The 18,976-nt window shown below is 33.3% G+C and overlaps 1 protein-coding gene across 1 annotated transcript; it reads left to right on the forward strand.

The window, feature by feature from the left end:
- Positions 1-4,944: 4,944 nt before the first annotated feature.
- On the forward strand, positions 4,945-6,007 carry LOC122316112. Its single transcript, XM_043132652.1, has 2 exons — positions 4,945-5,386; positions 5,460-6,007. The coding sequence occupies exons 1-2, from the start codon at positions 4,945-4,947 to the stop codon at positions 6,005-6,007; spliced, it is 990 nt and encodes a 329-aa protein (XP_042988586.1).
- Positions 6,008-18,976: the final 12,969 nt, after the last annotated feature.

Here is an 18,976-nt window from a genome sequence, read left to right on the forward strand (position 1 = left end):
GAAGTATTTTCCAAATTTAAAATTGTTCTTCCCCACCCAAGTATGTTACTTGTAAAGAATTTGTACCCAAAAAAAAAAAAAAAAAAGCCTCTCTTGAGCAAAGAATCATTAAGATAATCAGTTTAGTTTTTAACATAACACATCTAAAGATGTAAGTCTTAACTCTTACTCGAAGATTGCTTCCTTGAGAATGGGCATTTGGCCCACTGGGAAAATTAAAAATAAAAATCTCATGTCTTCGAAGCTCTTTTCTTTTTCTTCATTCCCTAAAATTGGGATTTTGAAAAAATAAATAAAAAATAAATAAAAGAATTCAGACCATGGGAATGTCCGTCATAATGTAATCACCATGAAGATGTTGAAGTTTGGGGACGCTTGGGAGGTTAAATGAAATGAAAAATTTTAAAATTTATATGAATATTGTTAAAATGGTTTGAGTTAAGATTTTTGAATAAATTTTATAAAAGCATATGGGTCTCATATAAGATATGTGTGATATAAAGGTGAGATGAGATGATTTTAATTTTAATTTTTTTTTTAAGAAAGTGTGGTGACATTGGTGAGTCCCACCAATGATTGAAAAGTGTATTTAATGATTATTTTATATTTTAATGTATATATTTATTTCAAAATTTTCCAAATATTATTTATTCTCAAATTCATTTAATTTGAAAATACTTAATTATCAGTAACAAATTTTCCAAAAATTGTGCAAAGTAACTTTGGAAAAATTTACAACATTATAATATATTTACAAATTTGTTTAACCAATAAAATATTTATTTCTCATCTATTGAGGACAATTCACTTGTACTAGACGATGCACTGCTGGCCTTTGCTTTAGAAGTTCATGGTCAAGATTCAACTGGCAATGGCCATATTAGGGGTAGAATTCACACGACAATGGTCAGGTTAAGGCAAAGATTTGCACGGCTTCAAGCATGTTATATCTATCAATTTCCAAGCAAACGGACGAAATTGTAGAGTTGAGAATCATAAGAAAATTAGCAAGTGTGGGTCAACATGCTTGGGCATGAGCAACCTAGAATGAGGGGTTTGGGGGGTTTGGGGGGTTTTGCGCAAACAGTGGATGAGTGTGGTTATGGCGGCATTGTCCTTAACTAAGATGGACCAAGGCAGATCTGGAGAAGGGAGGAGGAAATGGAAATGCAGGGAGATAAAATTTCTCGAATAGATGAGGGCAGTTGTGGAATGGAGGAGAGATGTGAATTGTTTGAAAAAATGAGGAAGAGAGTGATATCGAGAGGAGGGATTAGATCAAAGGAAGAGGACAAGTTTGTTTTACGCGTCAATGAAGGGTCTTATCAATTAACAATTTCTAAATTTAATAGAAATGTAAGATGGCATGTGTTTTATCTAAGTGAGTGTTTGAAAATTTATCTCATATGATAGAATGAAATGATTTTAAGTAATCTATGCCCCAACTCATGCCTCAAACAAATCGTAAGGGGATGCCTGGAAGGTTAGATGAAATGAGAAATTCGTAAATTTCTATAAATAGTGTTAAAATGGTTTGAAATTAGATATTTTAGTTGCTTTAATAAAAGTCCTTGGATTCCATAGTAAGATGTGTTTAGATGTAAATGTGAGAAGAGATGGCTTGAACCTTTTTTAAAATGAAAATGTGGTGGGTCCTACAAATGATTGAAAAGTGTATTTAATGATTATTTTATATTTTAATGTATATAATTATTTCAAAAATTCTCAAAAATTATTTTTTTCCCAAAGTTATCTAATTCAAAAAAGTTATTTATTAGTAAAAAAAATATTTTTTTCCAAGAACTATGCAAAGTAATTTTTGGGAAAATTTATATTTTATTGTATATATTTATTTAAAAAATTCTAAAAAATTATTTATTCCCAAATTGATTTAATTCGAAAATACTTAATTGTAACATCCGATCCTAAAAATATGCCCTATTTATTTATTTTCATTATTTTGATTTATTTATTTTTATTATTTTAATTACTTCCGTTTTTTTTTTTTTTTTTTGTCAGTGGATCTGTTTTAGAGGGTTGTATTTCTGTTGGGAGTCTCCTTATCACTTTAGTTATCTTCAATTTACAGTTTAAATAGATTCCTAGATTAGAACCAACACTTCAAATTCAAACTTTATCTTTATCTCCCTATCACTCGTGCACCTCATCCTTTCCTCTCTATAAAACCCACAAGACCCTCAGAAGGAAAAACAGAAAACATTTTACACACCAACCCAGTGTAACTGCCTCTGCAACCAAGAAATCCACCCTCACAGCCAACCAACTTGCCGAAAACAGCCACAGAAAGTGCCGACCAGCCCAATCCCGTCGAACTCACTCCCTTCCGGTAAGCCCACGCTGGAATCTTCTCTCTCCCTCCATTCTTTGTTTCGGTTTGTCAGATTCTCTCTCTCTCTCTCTCTCTCTCTCTCTCTCTCTCTCTCTCTCTCTCTCTCTCTCTCTCTCTCTCTCTCTCTCTCTCTCTTGTCGCACACCAGAAACTGTCGGCCTGCTTGTGCCTCTGTGACCAGTACCAAGACCCACTAGCACCTTGATTCTCCTTCTCTCAGTGAGTTCCCATTTGCATCGCATCATTGTTTTCCTTCATTACTCTCTGACCCGTGTGTTCTCCAGAAGGGTAGCCACCCTTTAATTTCTTAATGGGCCCTTAGGCCTTAAGCCCATTCGGCCAGATGCCTGGTTAATCCTTAAAAGAACTGTTTTATTCCCACAAGCCTTGGGCCTTCCTATCTTCTAAAGAAGCTGTTTTCACAAATTAGTATATTGTTTTAAAGTGGACTGGTTGGGTTTACATAAACTATTTTAGCAACTTAAATGGGTTGTTTTCTTTATTTGAGGCTGGGCTGAAAGTTAAGTCAGACCAAGTTTTACAACTTGTTTTTATTAGAAACTATTTACATGATTTAAAGTATGTTTCAAAGCATATTTTAATATATGCTATTGAGCCTTTTATTTTAGTTAATATTCCCATTGTGTATTTAGATCAGATCTTAGTGAATTTATTATGTTATACTTTAATTAGAAAACCAACGAATATGTTATGAGTTTTGAAAAATATTATCTTATGTAGTCCTTGTATAATAGAATAGTTATTAAATTATCTCTTTGGTATTATTTTAAGCATTTAGAATGCTACAACACGTTTTTCTAGAAATGTTAATAACGATTAGTGTCTCGTATAGGTCACAAGCTACGACGTAAGATTTTGGAAGTAGCGCTGAGAGATAATTAGTATGATCATACAATTGCATGTATACTGTAAATTCTCTAATAGTATGTGAAAATATAATGTTTGTCTATGCTAGGCTACGAGCTAAGTCAAGGTTAGATTCATTTTTATGATCTTTGATGAATTATGACATTATGCTTGTATGAACAAATTGTTGTGTGATAGAGTAAATAATTCTAAACTCATATGGAAGCCATGAGATGTTCATTAAGTCAAGTATGCCATATAATAAAGTAGCTAGATTATGTATGCCATGCTCATGTAGTACCTAGATCATGTATGCCATGTTCATGTAGTGATAGATCATATATGCTATGTAATGTCAATTAGATCAAGTATGTTATGTAAAGTTCATATAGATCTCAGATCATGTATGTCATGGAATGTTTATGTTTAGATCACATTGTGCCATGTTCAAGAATATGCCATGTTATGTCATGCCATGTTATGCTATGCCATTTACAAGCATATGTCATGCTAGAAAAGTTCATGATATTAAATAAGTTCTCATGCATTAAGAAAGATAAGATGTTTAAGGGTGACACGGACCTAAGCGTGTCCACCACAAGTTATGTTAAGACGGTGCCACGGACCTAAGCGTGGTTCACCATATGTTAAGTGAAATACGGACCTAAGCGTATTTCACTTCAAGTTACGTTAAGGATGATACGAACCTAAGCGTGTTCATCACAAGTTACGTTAAGGATGACACAGACCTAAGCGTGTTCATCACAAGTTATGTTAAGGGTGACAAGGACCTAAGCGTGTTTATCACAAGTTACATTAAGGGTGACACGGATCTAAGCGTGTTCACCACAAATTATGTTATACGGTGCCATGGACCCAAGCATGGTTCACCTTATGTAAAGTGAAACATGGATTCAAGCGTGTTTCACTCCATACCATGACAAGTTATGGGGTGCCACGGACCCAAGCGTGGTTCACCATATAATAAGTGAAAGACAAGATAAATAAGTAAATTATGCATTTACGTTTATATGTTTGCCATGATCATATATGTTTTCGCTCATGTTGGTAATAAATAAACATGCTATGAGAATCTATGAATGATAAATGTTTGTTTGAAGAGTCTTTCAAAAATTAAGTCTTGTTAAGTTATATTTTACGGTATGATGTGCTATTTACTGAGTATTCGACTCATTTTTGTTTGTTTCTATGTTTGTTTGTTTGTTCTCTTCTATGTTTAAATGTTACAGATGATGATTCTAAGGTCGTAAAGCTGGAGGACCGAGGGTAGACTTAATGCAAGGACTTAGTTCTTTATGTTTTTATGATAAAAAGTCACGCGTAGGGTTAGTTTATGTTTTTATGTTATATTTTCAGTTTTTAAGTTTTCAACTAAACAGTTATGTCCAGTTTAATTAATGTTTTCAATAAATGCGATATTCCAGGATATGAATCTCTTTATCGGGCTATATATGTATGTACATTAGTAACATCTCTAACCTACGGGAACGGGGTGTTACAAATGGTATCAGAGCCTAGGTCGAGAGATTCTGTAGACTATTTTTATAAAAATGGATTCTAAGATAGAATACCTAGGATGACTCCTGGCCAGCTCAGGTTCACAAAGATCTTTATGATTATGTTTTAATTATTGCTTTGCTTGATTGAGTGATTCATTGTTGAATGATTGTATTAGTTATACTCATTGCATGAACGATGTTATTAGAATGGCACCAGTTACTAGGCGTAATGAGCACCTTGAAGGTTCCACAGAACCACCACCGAATGAGCCTGAGGTGTTGGCTGCTGCTGCTACCAGACTTCTTCGGTACCTTGCTAATGATCAGGGTTTAGGAGTGAGGAATCCCAAGGTCGGTTGCACCCTATACCAGTTTACGCAACAGCACCCTCCGACTTTTTACGGCAAAGCAGAAGCACTCGACGCGGAAAGTTGGATCAAGAGAATGGAAAAGATCTTCAGAGCCCTTTTTTGTACTGATGAACAGAAAATGGAGTGTGCCACTTATGTGCTTGCGGACGAGGCAGATGAGTGGTGGACTTCCACACGGGATCTACTGCAACTCGAACTTGACGAGGGAGTACCCATCACTTGGGACCGCTTCGGAGAGGGCATTCTTAGATCGATTCTTTTCCCCAGCACTCCGGGAGGCAAAAGCAAGACAATTTATGGACCTAGCACAAAGAACCATGACGGTAGAATGCTACGCTGCAACGTTTATAGCATTGTCGCGTTTTGCAAATTATCTTATTCCGGATGAGGAGAGGAAATGTGAGAAGTTCGAGCAAGGACTACATTCACGGATTCGAAGTCGTCTTATACCCCTCAGGATCCGTAATTTCACTGACTTGGTTACGCGAGCCACTCTGGTGGAAGAGGACATGAGAACGAATGCAGAGTTACTTAATCAGAAGAAACGCCAACAGGCACTGCAAGAGCCTTACCGCAACAAAAAGTTTACCCCAAACGATCGTCCGGTACCATCTCAAGATAAGCAACCTTATCCAATTTGCGGGACATGCGGAAAGATGCATCAAGGAAGATGCTTGCAAGGTCAGAATGTTTGCTTCGTTTGTGGAGAGCCCAACCATATCGCCCGCAATTGCCCAAGAAAGAACACTCAAGTTTTGACTAAAGGGAATGGGCAAAGACCCATGGCCCCAGCTAGAGTTTTTGCCCTCGCTACTGTTGATGGGGTAGCAGGTGACAACCTTTGTGAGGATGGAACTGCAGGACAAGATCATAACAAGGAAGATGAGGCGAAGGCTTAGGCATTTTTTTTTTTAGACTTGTCCGTTTTATTTTAAGTTATATATTTCTATGATCAATTTTATTTCATTTTATTTTAAGCATGTGAGACTTGGTCTAAAAAAAATTATTTATTTGTTTATTGATTTTTTTAAAAGTACTTTTACAAGTTTTCTTTTAGATTTCTCCCGGTATTTGTTTTTTTTTAAAGATCAGGTATTTTGAGTATGTTTCTTTTTATTAAAATCTCGAGGACGAGATTTCTTTTAAGGGGGGTAGTTTGTAACATCCGATCCTAAAAATATGCCCTATTTATTTATTTTCATTATTTTGATTTATTTATTTTATTATTTTAATTACTTCCGTTTTTTTTTTTTTTTTTTTTTGTCAGTGGATCTGTTTTAGAGGGTTGTATTTCTGTTGGGAGTCTCCTCATCACTTTAGTTATCTTCAATTTCTAGTTCGAATAGATTCTTAGATTAGAACCAACACTTCAAATTCAAACTTTATCTTTATCTCCAGATCACTCGTGCACCTCATCCTTTCCTCTCTATAAAACCCACAAGACCCTCAGAAGGAAAAACAGAAAACATTTTACACACCAGCCCAGCGTAACTGCCTCTGCAACCAAGAAAACCACCCTCACAGCCAACCAACTCGCCGGAAACAGCCACAAAAAGTGCCGACCAGTCCAATCCCGTCGAACCCACTCCCTTCCGGTAAGCCCATGCCAGAATCTTCTCTCTCCCTCCATTCTTTGTTTCGGTTTGACAGATTCTCTCTCTCTCTCTCTCTCTCTCTCTCTCTCTCTCTCTCTCTCTCTCTCTCTCTCTCTCTCTCTCTCTCTCTCTCTCTCATGTCACACACCAGAAACTGTCGGCCTGCTTGTGCCTCTGTGACCAGTACCAAGACCCACCAGCACCTCGATTCTCCTTCTCTTAGCGAGTTCCCATTTGCATCGCATCAGTGTTTTCCTTCATTACTCTCTGACCCGTGTGTTCTCCAGAAGGGTAGCCACCCTTTAATTTCTTAATGTGACCTTAGGCCTTAAGCCCATTCGGCCAAATGCCTAGTTAATCCTTAAAAGAACTGTTTTATTCCCACAAGCCTTGGGCCTTCCTATCTTCTAAAGAAGTTGTTTTCACAAATTAGTATATTGTTTTAAAGTGGACTGGTTGTGTTTACAGAAACTATTTTAGCAACTTAAATGGGTTGTTTTCTTTATTTGAGGCTGGGCTGAAAGTTAAGTCAGACCAAGTTTTACAACTTGTTTTTATTAGAAACTATTTACGTGATTTAAAGTATGTTTTAAAGCATATTTTAATATATGCTATTGAGCCTTTTGTTTTAATTAATATTCCCATTGTCTATTTAGATCAGATCTTAGTGAACTTATTATGTTATACTTTAATTAGAAAACCAATGAATATGTTATGAGTTTTGAAAAATATTATCTTATGTAGTCCTTGTATAATAGAATAGTTATTAAATTATCTCTTTGGTATTATTTTAAGCATTTAGAATGCTACAACACATTTTTCTAGAAATGTTAGTAACGATTAGTGTCTCGTATAGGTCATAAGCTACGACATAAGATTTTGGAAGTAGCGCTGAGAGGTAATTAGTATGATCATACAATTGCATGTATACTGTAAATTCTCTAATAGTATGTGAAAATATAATGTTTGTCTATGTTATGCTACGAGCTAAGTCAAGGTTAGATTCATTTTTATGATCTTTGATGAATTATGACATTATGCTTATATGAACAAATTGTTGTGTGATAGAGTAAATAATTCTAAAATCATATGGAAGCCATGAGATGTTCATTAAGTCAAGTATGCCATATAATAAAGTAGCTAGATTATGTATGCCATGCTCATGTAGTACCTAGATCATGTATGCCATGTTCATGTAGTGATAGATCATATATGCTATGTAATGTCAATTAGATCAAGTATGTTATGTAAAGTTCATATAGATCTCAGATCATGTATGCCATGGAATGTTTATGTTTAGATCACATTGTGCCATGTACAAGAATATGCCATGTTATGCCATGCCATGTATAAGGATATGCCATGTTATGCTATGCCATTTACAAGCATATGTCATGCTAGAAAAGTTCATGATATTAAATAAGTTCTCATGCATTAAGAAAGATAAGATGTTTAAGGGTGACACGGACCTAAGCGTGTCAACCACAAGTTATGTTAAGACGGTGCCACGGACCTAAGCGTGGTTCACCATATGTTAAGTGAAATACGGACCTAAGCGTATTTCACTTCAAGTTACGTTAAGGATGATACGAACCTAAGCGTGTTCATCACAAGTTACGTTAAGGATGACACAGACCTAAGCGTGTTCATCACAAGTTATGTTAAGGGTGACACGGACCTAAGCGTGTTCACTACAAATCATGTTATGCGGTGTCATGGACTCAAGCATGGTTCACCTTATGTAAAGTGAAACATGGACTCAAGCGTGTTTCACTCTATGTCATGACAAGTTATGGGGTGCCACGGACCCAAACGTGATTCACCATATAATAAGTGAAAGACAAAATAAATAAGTAAATTATGCATTTACGTTTATATGTTCGCCATGATCATGTATGTTTTCGCTCGTGTTGATAATAAATAAACATGCTATGAGAATCTGTGAATTAAATGTTTGTTTGAAGAGTCTTTCAAAAATTAAGTCTTGTTAAGTTATATTTTACAGTATGATGTACTATTTACTGAGTATTCAACTCATTTTTGTTTGTTTCTTTATTTGTTTGTTCTCTTCTATGTTTAAATGTTACAGATGATGATTGTAAGGTTGTAAAGCTGGAGGACCGGGGGTAGATCTAGTGCAAGGATTTAGTTCTTTATGTTTTTATGATAAAAAGTCACGCGTAGGGTTAGTTTATGTTTTTATGTTACATTTTCAGTTTTTAAGTTTTTAACTAAATAGTTATGTTCAGTTTAATTAATGTTTTCAATAAATGCGATATTCCAGGATATGAATCTCTTTACCGGGCTATATATGTATGTACGTTAGTAACATCTCTAACCTACGGGAACAGGGTGTCACATTAATTATCAGTAACAGTTTTTTTCCCAAGAGTTGTGGTAAGTTTTGGAAAAACTTACAACTTTACAATATATTTACAAATTTTTTTTAACTAATAAAATATTTCTTTCCCATCTACCGAGGGCAATTCGCTTTTACTGGACGATGCATTGTTGGCCTTTGCTTTAGAGGTTCATACTTCATGGTCAAGATTTGACTGGTAATGGCCATGTCAGGGTAGAGATTCACACGGCAATGGCTAAGTTAGGGCAGAGATTAGCACGAATGAAATTGTGGGATCGAGAATCAAAAGAAAATTAAGCGAGTGTAGGTCAACATGTTTGGGCCAAGACCAGCTCTCCCTTAAGGTGAATTAGGTGGTTGCCTAAGGCTTACAGTGAAAGAAAGTCCCAAAAAATACTATAAAGATAATTACTAAAAAAAACTTCTAAAAAATTTTAAGTTATCTAAACAAAACAAAGAGACATGAACATTGAAAAAGAAAATCTCAACTCCACAATTAAAAAAAAACATTAACAATTGTAAAAAAAATAAATTTTTATTTAATTAAATACATTATGCAATTTCTCTTAGGAAAGCTAAAAGTAACAATAATGATTATATATTCAATGATTCAAATCTATCTCTACAAAGTCTAAAAAAATTTCAAAAGAACATCTCAAAAACCCTCCTTTTATACTTGAAATCGACAAATTTTATTTCATCTCTCTTGTACTCTAGACTCCAATCTCCAATATCTCTCTTGCATCCATCTTGCTCATATTTGGCACTGGCAGCTTCTCCATTGTCTCCAATCGCACTAGCAAACGTTGAGTAGCTCTACTATGCTATGGCAACAAAGGTAAAATAAGTAAAAAAATCTAACATGCAGTCTGTATATACAGTAAAGTTTTTATTTTATATATACAATGAAGTTTTGTGACAATAAAAAAAGCCACGTGAATGACTTATTTTCTAAAACATCCTTAGTTGTTTTTTATCTTCTTCTTCAAGACTTGACCATTTATAGCTTTCACAATTCATATGACCCATGGGCCACCTATTCTATGATTTCTTTTCAAACTTTGTTTCTTCCTCTTTCAATTCCTCTAATGTATAATTTACTTTTTCATTTTGGATATTAATTATTAAGATATTTTATTTTATTGCGTAGATTAACAATTTTACATAAAAGTGAAGGTCATTTGTCATATAAAAGTGAAGGTCATTTGTCATATAAAAGTGAAGCTCATTTGCTAAATCAAGTTCTGTTATTTTATGTTAATATTTATTTTATTCTAAAACATAAGCATGGTAAAATTTTATATAGTAGATATTGTTCTTTTCTACTAGAAAATATGTCTAATAGGAAATATGCATCTAGATATAAGAAATTTAGAAAAAGAGAAGAATAGAAAAATTGATTGAATCCCAAAAAGGATATTTAAATAAATTTGTTACTAGCATTAAACAAAATATAGCAAAAAATTTAAGTGAAACATTTGTAGATGATCAAGAAATACGCCAAATAGGACCAAAAGGCAACAAAACAAATTAAGAAATACAACAAAAGAGATATGGAGATAATAAAACAAACCCAACAAAAGGGATCTAAAGATAGTGCTCAAGCATGTACTGCTACAGTTCTTGTTGAAGAATTTGAGGAGAGCATAGAAGAAAATAAAAATATCGAGAATATATATGATTCTATTGTTAGAGAATATTCATAAGCATAGAAAATTGCTAGTGTATTCAAAAGACTTGAATAGATTAAATAGACTAGCCATATTATAAATTCGAAATGAGATATTAGAAGAATTTGAATATAAAAGTTTAATTAGCAATTTTGCATCTCAAAAAGTAAGAAGAAGAATTTTTAAATGAAAACATATTTAGATATAATTTAGTTAATTTGATACAAGAAAATGCCTCATTTTAACTTATCACTTTGGCCTCAAAATCTATTGAGCTGGTCTTGGTTTATGCATGAGTAATTTGGAATGAGTGTGGTTATGGGGGTTTTGCATGAACAGTGGATGAGTGTAGTTATGGCGGGCATTTCCCTTGACTGAGATGGACCAAGGCAGATCTGGAGAAGGGAGGAGGAATGGAACGACAAGGAGGAAAATTTTTTCAAACATAAGGTGGTTGTGGAATGGATGAGGAATGCGAACTATTTGTAAGAGGGAGGAAGAGAGTGATGTTGGGAGGAAAGGTTGGATCAGAGGAAGGGGACAAGTTTTCTATACGCGTAAGTGAAGAGTCCTATTGGTGAACATTTTTTAAAATTTAAGGGAAATGTGAGATGAGATGTATTTTATCTGAGTAGATGTTTGAAAATTTATCTAACATGATGGAATGAAATCTTCCACTTGGGCTAACATTGATGGCTAAAAATTGAAAAGGAAAAATTAAAAAAAAAAAAAAACTTGTTTCGAAAATGACTCTCAGGTTAGACTACATAGGTGGCCACACAAATATATATCTCAAATGATAACACCTTAGAAAAACACAATCCGGTCCAACAAGAATATCAACATTGAACATGAAAATTGTTACACGACTTAAACGATGCAAGACCACTCCACAACTACAAATGCTAATATTCTCATCGATATGGATCCTCATCCTCCGACCAATGTGATAGTATGTAGTATGAACTTAGCCCCAATGTGATCAAAAGATGTGCTAATTCATATCAATCCTCGTAACGCTTTAAAATGAAGCCTCGTGTCTCTGAAAGAGACTCATCTTATGTCTTTATCTATTATATCTCGAGATCTTAATGATGTCGTAATAAAAGACATAAGCCAGATACATGCTCAAAACATAGTTTATGGATGTGAGAGATATATATTATTATTGAAAGAAGCTATACCCAAATAATATATGGGTTGCCTACATATCCAGTAAAAGGATCGTAATTCTTTTTACATAAGTAACTCCCACTAACCAAAAACATCAAAAGTTTCCACAATACCCATATTAGCAACTATATTTTAAAAACTTTAGGAGCAAGTCCCTTTGTCAAAGGATCTGTAATCATCACATCTATATTTATATGCTCTATCTTTATCTGTCCTTCCTTAACTCTATCTCTAACTACCAAAAAACTCGATGTCAATGTGCTTGGATCCACTAGAACTCTTATTATTATCTGAAAAGAACAACAATACGCTATTATCACAATAAATAGTAATTGGCCTCAAGATGTAATCAAAAACTTTGAGTCCAGAAATAAAATTCTTTAACCAAACAGCTTGGATTGTAGCTCTATAACACGCCACAAATTCAACTCGTATAGTAGAAAATGCCACTAGAGTTTGCTTAATACTTTTTCAAGAAATAGCACCCCCAGCCAACATAATAACATAACCTAATATTGATTTCAAATCATCTTGACATCTAGCAAAATCAAAATCTGAGTAGCCTACCACCTCAAAGTGATTTGAATGCTAGAAAGTAAGCATGCAACCTTCAGTCTTCGTCAAGTAACTCATAACTTTCTTAACAGCTTTTCAATGCCCTTGCCCTGGATTCAACTGAAACCTACTAAGAACACTGACTGTAAAGGCTATATTTGGTCTAGTGCAAACATGAGCATGCATCAAACTCCCTACAGTACTAACATATAGAATATTCTTCACAGATTCCCTTTCCAGCTCATTTCTAAGACATTGAGTTTTGTTAAACTTATCTCCTTTTATGATAGGTTCATTACCAGGTGCATAGTTTTGCATTTCAAACATTTATGGTACACGCCATATATAAGCTTTCTGAGAAAGTCCCAACAACCACGAGCTCTATCACGACATATTTCAATACCAAGAACAAAAGAAGCTTCTCTAAGATCTTTAATTTTAAAATTAGCAGATAACATTTTATTTGTTTCATGGAGTAATCTCAAGTCACTACTAGCAAGCAACATGTTATCAACATACAGAATGAGAAAAATAAAGTTTCTCCCACTGATCTTGCGATATATGCATTGGTCAACTGTATTTTCAATAAAATCAATATAAGTTACAACCTCATCAAACTTCAAATACCAATATCAAGATGCTTGCTTCAGGTCATATAAGGATTTATTTAACTTACACCCGAAGTTTTATTTTTCTTTCACAATAAAACTTTTAGGTTGTCTCATATAAACCTCTTCATAAAGATCTCCATTTAAAAATATTGTCTTTACATCCATCTAATGAAACTTCAAATCATAGTGAGCCACAAGTGTCATGATAATTCTAAAAGAATCCTTAGACGAAACTGGTGAAAATGTTTCATTATAGTCAATGCACTATGGCTGAGTGAATCATTTTGCAACTAATCTTGTATTCTTTCGTTCAACATTCCCTTTTGAATATTTACTTTTGAAAATCCACTTGTTGTCTATGGCCTTAGCATATGGAGGAAGTTCAACAACTATATAACAGGAATTGGAATAACAGCTTGATTAGGTTTAACAAAAAATTCCTTTAATATAGAACTCTCACTATCAGTAACGTCATTCTCTAAAACTTTGACAATAATAAATTCAACAACTTTGGTGCCACAATTAGGATAATAGAACTTGTATCTTTTTGACCTATCAGGGTATCCAATAAAATAATCAATAGTAGATTTTAGGTCTAATTTATTTTCAAGAGGATTATAAATCCTAATCTCAGCTGGACATCCCCAAACTCTGAAATGAGCTAAACTTAGCTTACAGCTTGTCCACAATTCAAAATGAGTTTTTGAAACAGTTTTACTAGGAATCTTGTTTAAAATGTACATAGCAATTTTCAAAACTTTACCCCATAGATATTCTGACAAATTTGTTCTGCATCATACTCTTAATCATATCCTTTAGAGTCCAGTTTCATTTTTCAGAAACACCATTTTACTCGAGTGTCCCTGGCATGGTGTATTGAGGCATTATCCTATACCCTTGTGAAAATTTTACAAAATCGCCCATGTTTTTACCAGACTTATCATACTTCCCATAATACTCACCACCACGGTCAAATCTTACAACTTTAATACTTTTCCCACATTGTTTCTCTACTTCCATTTTAAATATTTTAAATTTCTCAAGAGTAAGAGATTTATCATTAATCAAATAAATATATCCATAGCAAGAGAAATCATCAATAAAAATTATGAAGTACTTATTTCCACATATAGTAGAAAGTAAAGGTCCACTAATGTCGGTATGTATTAAGTCCAAAATATCATTGTTCCTAGATGAACCCTTCCTTGTGGATTTAGTCAGCTTTCCTCTTATACAGTCCACATAGGTATTAAAATCTGAAAAATCTAGAGATAAAAGTATCTCAACTTTTACCAATCTCTCTGAAATTCTCAAAGTACTCCTGTAAAACCACGAAATTATCTACCAATTTCCTTGAACAAATAGGTTAGATCTCAATTATCAAGATTATGAAATGAATCAAATACTTTAAAATAAATAATCAAACTTGCAAGACACAACGATTGGTTACGAAGGGAAACCCTTTAAAGAACCCTTTAAAGGTAAAACCCTACGGGGCAGCCAAACCCAGGAAAGTCAATCTTATTATTTGAAGAACAATTACAAGTAATAATCAATTACAAAACCTTTGCAATTTGATTCTCTTACTTGCCTAGACAAACGACCTGTTTGTCTTCTACCGCAGGAGCAGCCAGAACCTCTAGCGATCTTCAAATATTGACTTCCCTTCTGAAACTCCAGAGGCTGAAATCCAATCAATATTACTTCACCCTTAAAGCACGATCACACTCAAGAAGATATGAAAAATCTCATGAAAATTCTCAAGTAAATTTTCTCTCATAGATACTCAGAATATCCTCTCTGAAATTCGTGGCTCAAAGTGCTTGAAAAGATATTGACTTCCCTTCTGGAACTCCAGAGGTTGAAATCCAATCGATGTTACTTCACCCTCAAAGCACGATCACACTCAAGAAGATATGAAAAATCTCATTAAAATTTTCAAGTGAATTTTCTCTCATAAATACTCAGAATATCCTCTCTAAAATTCGTGGCTCAAAGTGCTTGAAAAAATACAAAACCGAATCCCTTTAAATAGAAGGTCTGGAAAGAGTTCTAGTCGCAGTAGGACTCTGCTGACGGTTAGCAACAGATGCGAAAACGCGTCCCGACGGACTGCTAACATTTCGCGATAATATCTTCTGTTATTAACTAAATTCTGTTCAGCTTTCTTCTTGATAAATACCAATCTTCCAGCACTCGATTTTAACCTCAAGGACTTATCTAAACAACACCTAAGACTTCTAGATAGACTTAATATTGTTTAGATACAAATCAATACTTATTTTACATTCATCCAAATTTAATCAAATAATGATAAAATAAACCTTATCATTCATCCAAATTTAATCAAATAATGATAAGATAAAACTTATCATTTAGTCATTTAATCCTAGCCAATTTTTGCATTTACACTCTTCATTCTTTCATTTGAAATATGCCCTAACCTCTTATGCCACAACATAAAAAATGATTCATGGATTAAAAACTTTTTCTACGTTATATTGGTAACACAAGAGACTTCACTAAAAGAAGTCAAAGATATTCTATATAAACCATCACATAAAAGACCATTTCCAACCAAATGAGAATCATAAAACAACTCAACTTTTCCATTACCAAACTTAAAAGAAAAACTAGAATCATCAAGTTTTGATATAGAAATTAAATTCCGTCTCATATCGGTACAAAAATTGTGTTCTCCAAAACAAGAGAAAAACCAAACTCCAATGATAACTTTACTATTCCTATAAACTTGACCTTCACTTGTACTCCATTTCCAACACACAAGCTCCCTTCATTCTCACTTGGCCTCCGTTTGTTTATAAATCTCTGCAAGGAATTTGCAATATGAATACTTGTACCTGAGTCTATCCACCAAGAATTTAAAGGTACATCTACTAAGGAAGACTCAAAACAAACTAAGGTTAAAGAGGTACCTGCCAAGTTCTTCTTTTTCTTCTCTAGCCAAGTCTTAAACTTAAAACAATCCTTTTGCTAATGATCATTTTTTTACAAAACTTACATTTATCAATTTTCTTTATAATTTCTTTAGGACTATCAGAAGTCTGACCTCCAAACTTTTTATTGTGCTGATTGCGATGTGACTTATTGCCTTTATGAAACTTAGACTTATGATTATGAGAAGACCTCTTGTTCTGTTGTGGCTGAAAAGTTAATTGCACAGTTTCAACAGTTTCACGATGCGTCCTATACTCCTTTTGAGCACATACTACAATTAAATCATTTAAATCTCATTTATCCCACTAAGTATATTATAAGCAACATTTAGCTGATTAAACTAGCTAGGAAGGCTATTGAGAACATGATAGACCAGAAAAGGTTCTACAATGGAAATTTTAAGGGCTTTTAGTTTAGATGATATATGTATCATTTTCATAATGTACTCCTTAACTCCACTGTATTATCATATTTCATATTTATTAGTCTGTCTATCAGGTCTCCAAATTCAGCTTTATCAGACTCAATTAACCTTTTTCCTATGGCATCCAAAAATTTTTTAGTATTGTCATTGTTCGGAATAGCTCCCATAATTGAATCTAATATAAAACGTTTGATGATCTTTAAATAAAGCATGTTTGCTCTTTTCCATTTTTGATACTCAGCCACATATTTAGTAGTACTTTTATAAGTTGGCTTTGAAGGCTGCTTATCCAAGGCAAAATCCAATCCCAAAAGACCAAGTGTTACTTTTACGTCTTGTTTCCATCCCACGTAATTATTTAGTAAAAAAATGACTTGAAAGAGAAGAAACACTCAAAACTTTAGAAACGTGAAACAATACATTTTATTTATTTATCATCCAAACTTTATGCATGTAGTCAATGGATGATAACACATCTATCTAATTAACATGGACTATTGATTAGACAGTCCATAATTAAGTTCGAAAACATATGAGTTTCATTACGGTAAAAACTTTAGTGCATCATTGTAAAGTTACATTTGGGCTAACTAAACAACATTCTATAAGGTACTCTTAAAATATATCATGAAACTAATCAATAAAATCACATCACTTTTTGAAATACCATAACCTTTAGGCAGAAGGAAATTTCTAGATTAATGCATTCCCATTAACTACTTCTTGTGTGCCACTTTGACGGCTACCACCACTAATATTTGAAAAGATTTCTCTTAATAGGAAAATAAAGATAGTCATAATACCCATAAAAATCAATCACAAAATAGTAATTATAATCATCAACATGACACAATCAAAGTCAGAGTTCAAATGTGATTAAGAGACAAAAACAGCATGAACAAATCAAGCATATAAGACAAAAAATATGTCTAAAATTAAAAATGAACTTGAAAAGCATATATTTACAAAAGAATGTTTATAACAAATTATAAAATTAATATGCATCCACAAACATGTTTAGAGAGAGTACATATATGCATAGATCATATAAGATACTGAATATTCCCAAAAAAAATTTATCACAATAATTAGTACACTGTAGCCCCTTAAAAAAAGTGTAAATAATATTCAAAATTATAAAACAGTCTTATGATGGTACTAAATTTTTTTAAAAAATATATAAAAATTTAATAGGCCGAGTTAATAAATACTAGAAAAAGGAAAGAACAAAAAACAATTTCCAAGAGGCCACACGCGCCACCTGATGCACGTGGGCTTCGTCTTGGCTGGAGAAAAAATCATCTTCAATCTTCAGGTAAGTCTGTAAACAGGTCATGGGTCACTATTTTAGGTTAATGAGTTTTTCTCAATTTATTGCAATTCTTGGGTAAAAAAAAAATATTAATTTAGGGAAAAAATATTTAGAACCCAATAAAACACAATTATGATGTTTTCATACAATGGGTATCAAGTTTTTATGTAGATTTTTCAAACTTAGAAATGGGTATGAACCCTAATTTTGTAAAACTTAAAACCGACACAAGCAATGATATTGAAGTAGCTAAAACAAGTAAACAACATCTCATAAACTGATTTTTGATATAGTTTTTTGAAGAATTTGATCGGTCTTAGAATTATTTTTATGGAATTTGATTTTCTTTTCAATATATGGTTCAAAAATATAAAAATTTAAATGAATCCTAAAACACAACTATAAGACTCAATTAATATGTCAAAAGAACAATGAGACTGAGAGGAACAAAAGCCCTAACGTTTTGAAGATTTACAATAAACAAATCTCAACAAATAGGATTTTTGAGTGTTGGGTTTGTATAGGGAAAAAAATGGAAAATATAATCTTACGAACACCATTTTATACGAGGAGATACTGATCCTAGCAACCTGGCTCTGATATCAAATGTAAAATCTAGAAAACATGCTAGAAGTAGAATCTCAATAGACAAATATAGTTTTGGAATTATAGACCTGCTAAAGTCATAGTTTCGGAGATGTAGACTAAATCTTCCCCTCCTTGCTCCTCATAAAAAATTAACTTTCAATGGGACAAGCCTACAGAGGTACGGAGATGAGAGGGGACCTAGCCTATGTAAAGAAAACTTATGGAGTCCTACCATTAAGACTCAAATCCCAATGGGATTAAGAAATTTCCAAAATACAAACCCTTATACTTGAAGGCCTACATACGTAATTAACCACGATAAATAGGATATGATCCTATACTATTAAGGTGCAAAAAACTTCAAATGATCATGTAATTTAATGGATTTAACCAAAATACCATTGTAAGCAATACATATCTAACCCATTTTATAAAATATGCAATCAAAATGTAGCCCATATTTGTAATTATTCTAACATGAAATGCTTCAAGTGATCTGTGTCTCAACCCATGCCCCAAACAAGTCCTTACTTTCAAGCCCTCGTAAATACGTTGACTACATTGGTCATGATTTCACAAGCTACTCTCATCGGTTTAAGACATTATTCCTCCTTTCTCAT

Source organism: Carya illinoinensis, chromosome 7 (genome assembly GCF_018687715.1).
Source record: "Carya illinoinensis cultivar Pawnee chromosome 7, C.illinoinensisPawnee_v1, whole genome shotgun sequence".
NCBI classification, from domain to species: domain Eukaryota; kingdom Viridiplantae; phylum Streptophyta; class Magnoliopsida; order Fagales; family Juglandaceae; genus Carya; species Carya illinoinensis.

Bases quoted from the DNA above. Each gene is read 5' to 3' on its own strand.
- LOC122316112 (XM_043132652.1), top strand. From the start codon at position 4,945: ATGGCACCAGTTACTAGGCGTAATGAGCACCTTGAAGGTTCCACAGAA. The intron at 5,387-5,459 runs GCAAAAGCAAGA...CAACGTTTATAG, and splicing joins TTTCCCCAGCACTCCGGGAG to CATTGTCGCGTTTTGCAAAT.